We start from the raw sequence: 10,689 nt of genomic DNA, 5'->3' as shown, positions 1-10,689 counted from the left end.
ACACCTGTAATCCCAGTACTTAAGAGGCTGAGACAGGAAGATCACAGGTTTGCCACCAGGCTCAACAATTTAGCAAGACTTTGTCTCGAAATAAAAAATAAAAAGGGCTGGGGTGTAGATCAGAGGTTGTGTGTCCCTGGATTTAATTTCCAGTACCAACAACAACAAAAAAAGACTCGGGCTTAGGGGAATGGAGTAGTTTGCTCAGTCAGGCAGCTAGTAAGCTGCAGATCCAGGATCTGAATCCCGGCAGTCAGGCCCCTGAGCTGCACTCCTCAGCAAGCTGCTGCACGGCCTTCTATATGTTTAATCCTCTCACACTCACACGAATGACGCACATACATGACACACAATACTACCCACACTCATGGACTACATACACATATTCAATGCCCACTTGTATACACTGTGCATGTGTGCACACACACACACACGCACACATGCACACACAAGAGTGAATGTGCACTCAAATCACGGGTGGGCTCATCTACGGAAGGGAGCTCTCTGTGGCTTCAGCTGGCCAGCCCGGGTCCACCCTCCCTGCCGTACGCTCTTACCCAGTGCTAGGCCTCCTTCCAGGGAGCCAGGTCCAATGCAGGGACAGTTCTACAGTTAACGAAGTCCCGGGGATATGAGTTGGACATGAAGATGTTATTCTTGGACACGGTAGTGATGCCTGTGTTGTCACAGATGATGCGGGGCAAGGAGATCTTGGCCAGGGCCTCTCTCTGCTTTGTGCTGAACACACCCTTGTTCTCCCACCAAAACCTGCACAGAGACACCCAAGGACCTTATTCTTGAGGATCTCCTGGGCTGGGAGGGTGTCAACTGGCTTCAGTTGCTTCAGATGCAAGAGGACCACTGAAGACTGCCCTGCAGCACAGGAGAGCTCCAGGCCCCCAGGCAGCCTGTGGATCTTCAAACTAAGGGTCCCCCACTCATAGCAGAGCCCCGCTGCCTGGTTCCCTCCCCCTGCCCCAGGCCAGTGGCCTTCAGGGTAGGGCTCATACAGAAGGAGGCCAGGCTTGCCCTTGCTCTTGAAGCCTGGGGGTGGGGAAGAATCTTAGGGGTTTATAATATGTCCACCCTAAGAGGGGCCCCTTTTCTAATATTCCCAAAGGTGTGCCATAGGCTAGGAAAGAGCTAGACATGAAGATGCCAGGGCCATTTTATGTCAGGACACAAAGGGAAGCCATGGAAAGTGAAGTTGGGACTGCTCAGTGGTGACTGACACTTCATACTTGCCCAGAGAAAGTGATAGTAAGGGCGGTGTTTTTTCTGTTTTTCTCCCTTCACAATCAGGGCTCTAGTTCCCTCCTTGCTGCACCTCCTCAGGCTCAGGGCACATGAGGGATGACCTAACACAGGCCCCCAGGACACCTAGAAGGTCACTCTTTCTGACCCTTCATTTGACGGCAGGAAACCGGGCCCCTGCGAGATCCAAGATTAGGCCCACGGCAACCCAATGGGCCTGAGCTGCCGGGACACCTCCTCACCGATCTCCATCCCGGAGATTCCTGAACTGGGTACCGATGATGCAGGCGAGGAGCGGGCCCACGCGGCCGTTGGGCTGCAGGGGCTCGGCCACGCCGCCCATCCAGATGTCGATGTTATTGGGCGTGCCATACTGTGCCATCAGCTTCCTGGCCAGGTCTAAGTTCTTCATCACCGTGCCCAGCTCGCCCACTGTGCTGGGCTCTGGGAGCCCACAGAAGCGCCTCCAGGCATTGTACCCTGCATGGGAGGGCGGGGGGAGGCGGCAGGCTGCGGGTAGGTCCCTCTGCTGCAAGGTGGGAAGGGCACGGGGGACAGCAGGGATGATTCACATACATGCCGTCAGCCCAGAAAGCCTCCTTCTCAACACAACAGGGACATAGCACAGGGAACCCTAAGACCTTGGCTCAAGCCAAGGCGGACAGCTGGGCCTCCCTAGACCCTTGCTGCCTTCCCCTCGCCCTCCCACCCTAAGGCAAACACAGAATTGCCATAACTCCGGCAAGGTCCATGAACAGGGGCATCTCATTGTCCGCTGGAGCAATGTGTCTGTCTTTGACCCATGAGTGGGGAGGCGAGCCTCAAGGGCTCAACTGCACAGCTACCCCGCAGCTCAGGCACAGGCCGAGCTGGGTCCACGTTCCAGACGTGTCACTGACTGACCAGAGCACACAGCCAGGTTCCACTGTCTCCAGGCCTCAGTTTCCTCATCAGTCAAATGGAGGTGATAATCTCTCCCCCTCAGAGTGTATGAGCAATGAGTCAAGAAGAAATGATGGAGACAGGTTCTCAGACGGTGGGTCACAGTCATTCCCCTGCTGCTGCTGGTTGGGGGGTCACAGCACACAAAGTCGCCCCAGAGGGCCCAGGGGAAAGGGAGGGGCCTGACTCAGGTGGCTTCCTGAGAACCAAGCACTGGATGGGGAGGCTCCAGCCCAGATGGGGCGGGGCACCCAGGGAGCAGCTGCAGGCAGCCTGGGAGGTGGCCTGGAGGTTGGGGGTGCTGGGAGACTCCTGCAGCCCCTCACCTGGGAGGCCGTGGTCCCTGCTGCGCTGCATGTTTAGAGCTGGCAGATCCAGCCCGATCCTCATGACCTGCAAGAAGAGCCGCTCCCGGATCTCATCCACCACAATCTGGTTCTGGCGATTCAGCTTGGCAGGGGTTGCCATGAGGCCCCGGAGGATGGGGTCAATGCCACCTGGGGACAAGGGAAGGAGGTTGGGGGGAAAGGTCAGCTTGGAGAGTCAGGGCCAATCCAGGTGGGGGTGAGGGGACTGGGGAAGCAGGCCCGGCACCGTGTAACACCTGGTGCCACTACGGCCCTGCAGAGCAGGTTCTCACTGGACATTTTGCAACCCCAGGGGCATGGAAGTCTTGGGGAATTGTTTCATGCAGACTGGCAAGGTTGGGATGCATTCAAGCCCCGGCTTCCAGGGTCACAGAGAATCAGCACACAGGAAGAAGAGCTCCCTCCCAGAGTCACCCACCCACTCTATTCTCAGATCCCAAAGCAGAGTCAGGGGCACTGAGGCTGGGAAGTCACACCAGGTCGCCAAGGGAGGGGAAGAAGATGTTCCTTCTTCACCCCAGCTCCCGCAGCCAAGCCCGCCCAGCCCACCCTCTCCTGGCCTCGGCTCTACCCACCTTCCAGCGCGACCCTCCAGCTGGCAAAAAAGACCTGGCTGAGCGGGACGCGGGGGTTGGGCCCTGTAGGCTGGTACTGACTGTCCAGGCGGAACATGAAGGGTTGGATGAGGGTGTGGCCATAGCGGAAGGCATTGGTGAAGACGTTGGCGATGCGTGGGTCCACCGACTCATTGTAGCAGCGGTACTTGGGTAAGTACTTCTTCAAGGCGGCTGGCCCAAGCACCAGGGGCAGGTAGTCTCGATAAGTGATGATCTAAAGAAAGGTCACAGGAATGACCTCTCCACTCCTCCTTCCTGCAGAGTTCGCCTGCTCTGGCTCTGGGGAGCCCTCCCCATCCACCGACGGCCAGAGGACTGAGTCCCACAGCACGGATCTAAACCTAGCCGAGCGGCACTGAGGGGCATAAACAGCTCTACTGCTTGCTGGCTGTGTGACCTTGAGCCATCTGATAACCCTTTTGAGTCTCAGATGGAAATTAGGGATCATGACATCACCTGAGAAGAGTCAGTAACATAGTGCTTCATTGGCCATTGCAATTACTCCCTTGCCCTCGAGTTACTAAGATCTCATCTCTCCTACTATCTCATAAACTCCTCAAGAACCAAAAAAAGGGAAATTACTCACAGTGTCCAGCAAATGCCTGGCCCACCAGAGGGCTCAATATAGCTTCTCGGAAGAAAGGGAGGCAGGCAGGAAGGAAGGCTGCCCTAGCCTCATTTCTCCCAGTGAAAAGAAGTGGAAGAGTCTCACCAGTTAGGGTCTAGACTCCAGATTTTCCTCTGAAGCTAAAACGAATCCCACTTGTGTTCGTAATGCAAATAAAAAACTCACCCTCAGCACTTGCAATTAATTCTCTTCCTCTCCAGAATCTAGGGGTGTGTGTGTGTGTGTGTCTGTCTGTCTGTCTGTCTTGGAAAGAGAATGGGGGCACTGGAGCATCAAAAGTTGGGAAGGAAGCCAGGTATGGTGGCCCCCTCTTGTAATCCCAGTATTTGGGAGGCTGAGACAGGATGATTGCAGGTTCTGGGCCAGTGTCAGCTACTTAGTAAGGCCCTCTGCAACTTAATGAGATATGGTTTCAAAATAAAAAGAATGTCGGGCATGGTGGCGCATGCTTGTAAAACCCGCGCTTGGGAGGCAGAGACAGGAGGATCACGGAGGTTCGAAGCCAGCCTCGCTGGCTTAAGAGACTTGTTTCCAAATAAAAAACATAATAATAGGTCTGGGAGTGTAGCTTGGAGATAGAAGGGATCCATCCCCAGTACCACCAAAATAATAAATAAGTAAATAAATAAATAAATAAATGCCTGGCGTGGTGGTGCACATTTGTAATCCCCGTGCTTGGGAGGCGGAAACAGGAGGTTCAAAGTCAGCCTCGCTGGCTTAAGAGACCCTGTTTCCAAATAAAAAGTATAAAATAGGTCTGGGAGTGCAGCCCAGAGGTAGAAGGATTTCCAGAAACCCCCATACCAAAATAAATAAATAAATAAATAAATAAATAAATAAATAAATAATAGGGTGTAGCTTGGAGGTAGAATGACCCTGGGTTTACTCCCCAGTACTGAAAAAAAGTTGGGAGAACCAGGAACATTGCCCAGGGGATAAATAAGGCTAAAGAGGTTGGGCAGATGATGATGAAGCCAAAAAGAAAAGGTGAGCAGGAAACCAGGAGTGGTGGCTCACGCCAATAATCAGTACTTGGGAGGCAGAGACAGGAGAATTGCAGGTTCGAAGACAGCCTCAGCAAGTAGTGAGACTCTCATCAGCCTAGTGAGACCTTGTTTCAAAGTAAAAATAAAATAGGGCTGGGGGTGGAGCTTGGAGATAGAATGCCTCTGGGTTCAATCCCCAGCATGAGAGAAAAAGGGAGGGAGGGAGGGAGAAAGAGAGAGAGAAAGAAAGAAAGTTGGGCAGAAAAGGAGCCCAGAGAGACGACAAGGTGGAGGAACAGCTGCTGTGTGCGCATCAGACACCTGAGGCCCCCGTGCACCTTCCCAGGCCCACAGGAAAGAAGGCAGCCTGAGAAGAAGGGGAGGGAAGGGGCCTTTGCCAAACAGCAAGGTCCGTTACCCCATATAGCGTCCAGGGTGAAGTTGCTTAAGAGGATCAGCAACTTGCCCAAGATCACACAGCCAGTGTGCGGCAGGGCTACCTGGGACCCCAAGTCCATCTGACACTCGGAACTACCTGGATCATGGCCCCCACCAACTTCCGGGCTTCCTGGTAGATCCTCTCTCCACTCCACCTGGGATTCAGGGCCTTGAGCTTCATGGCCAGCCGGTTGTGCTCCCGAAGGAAAAGGGTGTGCATGGAGGTGAGCTCAGGCATCTCACTGGAGCGCATGTCCCCTTAGGAAAGCAAAGCCACTGTCATTCCCAAGGCCTCCATCCCAGAAAAGACCCTGTCCCGACGAGGCCTAGAAGGTCTCCTACCACCCTCCTCTCCACCCATCTTGGGCTGTACTCCTCTCAGAGGCTTTTCCTGATGCCCCAGACTGCCATAACAACAGCTTCTCCCCTGCTTAGGGACACGGCTGGCCACAGCTGGCCAGAGGTGTTCACTCAGTAGGACCCCAGACCCACTATACACCTGCCACCTTCTTGTAGCTGAAACTGGGGCACCTTGAAGACAAGGTCCAAGGCTTGTGCCTTTTTATATTTTACCTTCTCTCCAAATACCATCAGCACATGGGTTTAGCACAAAGTTTAAGATCCACAAACACTATCGGGTTAGCTGATTCTCTTGATTCAGGGAAGGCCAAGAGTAGCTTGCATGTTGGCACAAACTATTTCCATATCTATGTCAGACACAGCTAAGGATCACAGACCTGTTCCCTGCTAACACTGGATACAACCTCAGAATCATGCACAACACAGGCCCCAGAAAGCTACTACCATTGGAACAGAATTGTCAGCCCCACCCTCACTACACGTCAACTGTGCAGCCTGCTCCAGAGTGCGTGGAGTCTGTACCTGGGACTCTGTTCAAGAAAACTAAGCAAGAGCCACTGACTCCACTAGTCCTCCCAAACCTTTCTCTGGAGGGGCTGGAGGGCTAGGTCGGAGCCATTTCAGAGGACATGCCCACTCTAGAGAGGAAATTCTAAGAGGAAAGGCCATTCTCTGAGATTAGTTTCTCCAGCCCATCATATCAGGCCAGAGGCAGTTGTGTCCAGCTGCAGAGCGCTGCCCTGGCTCACCAACCCAGCAGAGGGCAGCCCCTTCCCCAGGAAGTCCGCACTGGCACAGACCTTGATTCTCCTCCCAGCGGCCCACCACTGGGTTTATACTAAAACACACTGGACAATTTCTGGGCATGGCTACATCACTGCCCCAGCCTGGTCCCACACTGCCAGGTGTTTGCATTTATTTGAAATCCCACCCGCTCTTATTACATATAGGTAATCGAGGTGGACAAGACATAAGAGTCTGCAGCGGCGCTGACCACTAGAACTTTCTGAGATGATGAAAATGATCTGGGTATGCTTTCCCAGGAGGGGAGCCCCAACCCCAGGAGGGGAGCCCCAACCCCAGGAGGGGAGCCCCAACCCCAGGAGGCTACTGAGCTCCTGAGATGTGACTGATGCAGCCAAGAAACTGAGTTGTTGTGTGTGTGTGTGTGTTTTTAACTTAATTTAATGTAAAAAAGTTAAAATTACAGCCAGACATGGGGGCACATGCTTGTAATCTCAGTTCTTGTGAGACTGAGACAGGAGGATCGAACAAGTTCAAGGCCAGCCTACTTAGTGAGGCTCTCGGCAACTTAGCGAGACTCTGTTTCCAATAAAATATAAAAATAGGTCTGAGAGTGCAGCCCAGAGGTAGAAAGCCCCTGGGTTCCATCCCCAGCACCACCAAAATAAATAAAAATAAAATAAAATAGTTAAAATTAGAACAACCACAGGAGGATACTGGCTCCAGGTTGGACAATGTGGTTCCAGAGGGTAAGGACAACATATTACTCTATGTCCCTTTAATTCACTGCCCCTGAATGAATTCTTCTCTTCCAGAGTCCAGAGGGAAAAAAAGGCAGGAAGTGATGGACAGATGGACAGAAGTTCCTTGGCTATCCCTGTGCCTCCATATTAGTTTTTTTTTTTTTTTTCCTTTCTGTCTTCATCCAACTTGTCACCAAGGCAAATGGACTGATTTCATGAAACTGGTGAGGACAGTGTCTCTCACTATAAACCCACAAGCTACTTGAAACCAAGCTCGTTGTGGCTCCCATGGGGAGTACCCCCAGGCCACCCAGGTCCCGCGGGAGCTGACCTGCCAAGAAGCAGGGGATGTGCACGGAGCGGTTGGTGAGGAGGCACGGGTCGTCGTGCAGGTCGTCGAAGGGCAGCAGGGCCCGGCCGTGGTCTGTGAAGCGGTCGTTGACCCTCAGCAGTCCCAGCTGGTTGGTCTGGTTGCGCAGCTTCATGGCCAAGGGCTCCTCGCTGCCGTACACCATGCTGGCGTCCAGGAAGGAGGTGAGCGCGTTGATCTGGTTGCGGATTGTGATGTTGCTCTCGGTACAGGCCGGGCAGGAGCGGAAGAAGGGGATGCAGTCTTCTTGGTTACTGATGCGGGGGTCGTTGGGTGGGATCTACAGGACAGAGGTCGGCTAGACCCGCTCAGGAGGGCAGGGACCGTGCAGGAGCGGCTCTTCCCCTGCCCTCGGGACCTCTGGCCCTGACTCTGCAGGTAGGCCTCTCAAACCCCACTCCCTGGAGCTCCCGCAGCCGAGGGCCTCTGAGGCTCCTGGGAGGAGCACAACTCTGGACGGGGGATGTGCGGCCCCAAGAGGTGGGCACGGCAGCCTTCTGACCCCTCCTCACTCAGCCTTGTCCTCTCTCTCCTCTCTGGACGGGCTCCTCCTCTTGCTCTGCGGCCCCATTTCTCCCTCTCCTTTGTCCCTTCCCTGTCTCTCTGGCCCTGCCATTCTGCTGTGTGGTCACTCCTCCTCTCAGGCGCCCTCTTCTTTTCCCACTGAGCATGTGCCCATCCTGCCCTCCCACCCCCCTCCACAGACCTCTCCTCCACCTGCCCCCTGCTTCGCTGATGAGGGGGTGGGCTAAGGCCTCTGGGGGAGGACACAGGACTGAGCACAGGGATCCCAAGGGGCCCCATCCCAGAACTCTCTCCCTGCCTCACAAAAGAGCCAGTAATTCCACCCACAGGAGTCCTGCCTGCCGAGAACAATGGTTTCTCCCTCCATGGGCCAAACAAATGGGATGCCCTGACCGATAGGGGGCTCTGAGGAGAGGGGCCCATTGGCTCTGGACACTAGGAGGCAGGGCCAGCCTTCCGTGGGGGCTGGGGAAGGAACCCGGGCACAAAAGAGGCAGCCACTTCCCGGAGCAGCGTCCGCACCTTGAGAGGGAAGCAGGGTGGTTGCTGCAGGCAGCTGGTCTCGCAGTTGACGCCGGTGAGGAAGGATGCCCGGGCGGCGGGCTCGGGTGTGAGGTCCAAGTCGTGGTCGATTAACTGGCCCCACTGCATGAACAGGAGCGAGCGCTCCTGGTCGGGGGTCAGCTGCTCCGTGAAGCGCACGACCGCGTTGGAGACCGCGCGAGCCTGCGCGACACGACAGGACAGGACCCGGGGTCAGGGGCGCCTGGTCCGAGACCCCGCGCTGGGCCGCGCCCTCTGCCCGCCCCGCGCTCACCAGGGGCACCGGGAAGCCCTGGCGCTTGACCCCCGGCGTCCAGCCGAAGGGCTGCGAGACGCCGTCCTCGTACTCGGCTGGCAGCCAGCGCGCAAAGGCGCGGTTGGAGGCTCCCAGCGTCGGTCTGCGCCTGCAGGGGGAGCACAGGGCGCTAGCGCTGGGCCGAGGAGGGGACCACCCTGGGGCCCGCCCTAAGGCCGCACCTGTTGTTGCAGTGCCCGGTGATGGTGCGGTACTTGTCCTGCTCGGGGCACGTCACCCCCACGTCCTGGTAGGCACAGCCGCTCGACTTGGACAACAGATTCAGTTGAGCTGGGGTCAGCACATCTGCAGGGAGGGGCGAGGGGCATGGGAGCGAGCCCCCTCTTCCTCACCTAGGCAACCTGGGTCTAAGGAGTCCTGGAGGCCCGGCAGGTGGGCACAGGCTAGGCGTGGAGGGAACACTAGGGAGTGCTTTGGGGACACCGCTGGGCCTCAGGTGGGACGGGCTAAGGTACCAGTGATGTTGAAAGGTCCTGGCCACAGGGGCCGCAGCTTCCACTTGAGCAGGTCTAGAGCCACGTGCAGGTAGTCAGCGGCCCTCGCGGCGGTCCTGGTGCCTGCCACCGGCTGCTTGAAGTAGGATAGGAGCTCCATGGGGCTGGCTGAGCCGCTGCGAAGCCGCTGCTTGATGCTGCTCGGAAAAGGAGGGACCAGAGAGGGGTGCAGACTCGCAACAGAGGCCTGTCAGGGCTGGACACGAAGGGTGATGTAGGCAGACTCACGGGTGGGAAGAAGGTTCCCTTTTATAAAGATGATAGGGACCTGGGTGTTCACACAGAAGCAAGCCCATTGGAGGGGTGGCTTTGAAGATGTTCTTGCACTCAGAGGCATAAAGACAGAGGGACAGCAGGTCCAGCCCCCCACCATCAGCCTCATCTCCCTCCACAGACTCTCCTGCCTGCTCCTTTTCTGAAAGGCCTGGGGCAGCCCCCAGAGCTGGGCAGCGCTCCATGCCCCCACCTTTCCCGCCGCTCCTTGTATGCTTTGTCCACTAGACGCTTGGCCTCCTCCATGCAGGTCAGCACCAAGGAGTTCTCCACCTCCCCTGGGACAGTCGGCCAGAGCAAGGACCAAAAAGTCAGGAGTGGACCCAGAGCCCTGATCAGCCTCCAGATCCTCGAGACCTGTGTAAAAAAAGCCCCTGGGACACCTCCTGGCACACCACCTTCTCCTCGCTTTCTAAGCTATTACCTGGAGCGGCACCATCGGAGGGCTGCGGCATGACCAGGGTAGCCAGGAGCCCTGCTAGGGCCAGGAGCAGCTTCATCTCTGCAAAGAGACCCCCAGCCCAGCAAGTGCCCGGAGTATTTAGGCAAAGAGACCACTACTGTCTCCTCCTCCCAGACCCTCAGCCCCACTCTGCACCCCACTCCCCACACCAACCCCTGGCCTGGTATGGGCAAAGCCAGGCCTCCTTAGGGAGGGGTCTACACCACTCTCAGCCCTTGCCAGTTGCAGTGTCAGTCCCAAGACCTCAACACCACAGCTCAACCTGATGCTGGTTAACTCCTCTCCCTGAATCTGGCCTTTTATGTTCTCTAAGCTGTGTGTGGGGCGGGGCAGAGGGAGGTCTGTCCCAAGAATCTGAACTCTGTCCTCCCACTGGGGTTGGGGGTGCACCGAGAGAGGCCCTTGAAATGGAGGGGAGGGTAAAAGAAGAGGTCAGAGCTCTCCCAGCTTCCCCCGCCCCATGGTGCTGGGGATGGAACCCAGGGTCTCACATATGTTAAGCCCTCTGCCACGGAGCTACATTCCCAGCCTTTTAAAATTGTATTTTATTGGTTTTATTTTTTATTATATTTGTTTTATTTTAGTACTGAGGATTAGATCCAGGGTATTCTACTTCCAAACTATA

At 55.9% G+C, this 10,689-nt stretch overlaps 1 protein-coding gene across 1 annotated transcript; it reads right to left on the bottom strand.

Annotated features, from left to right (window-relative positions):
* Window positions 1-563: 563 nt before the first annotated feature.
* MPO (myeloperoxidase) lies at window positions 564-10,122 on the bottom strand (the record flags this gene model as incomplete). The annotated part of the gene is made up of 12 exons (XM_080713483.1): window positions 10,026-10,122; window positions 9,795-9,879; window positions 9,290-9,465; window positions 8,996-9,119; window positions 8,793-8,922; window positions 8,498-8,701; window positions 7,412-7,730; window positions 5,331-5,491; window positions 3,140-3,395; window positions 2,523-2,693; window positions 1,497-1,734; window positions 564-768 (listed from the first exon to the last, which is right to left on the bottom strand). Exons 1-12 carry the CDS (start codon window positions 10,099-10,101, stop codon window positions 564-566), a joined length of 2,145 nt encoding a protein of 714 aa, XP_080569609.1. The 5' UTR covers window positions 10,102-10,122.
* Between the last annotated feature and the right edge of the window lie 567 nt (window positions 10,123-10,689).

Source organism: Muscardinus avellanarius (genome assembly GCF_963383645.1).
Source record: "Muscardinus avellanarius genome assembly, chromosome: 16".
Lineage (NCBI taxonomy): Eukaryota > Metazoa > Chordata > Mammalia > Rodentia > Gliridae > Muscardinus > Muscardinus avellanarius.
Note: the sequence above shows the minus strand (reverse complement) of the source record. Positions and strands in the feature narration are given on the sequence as shown.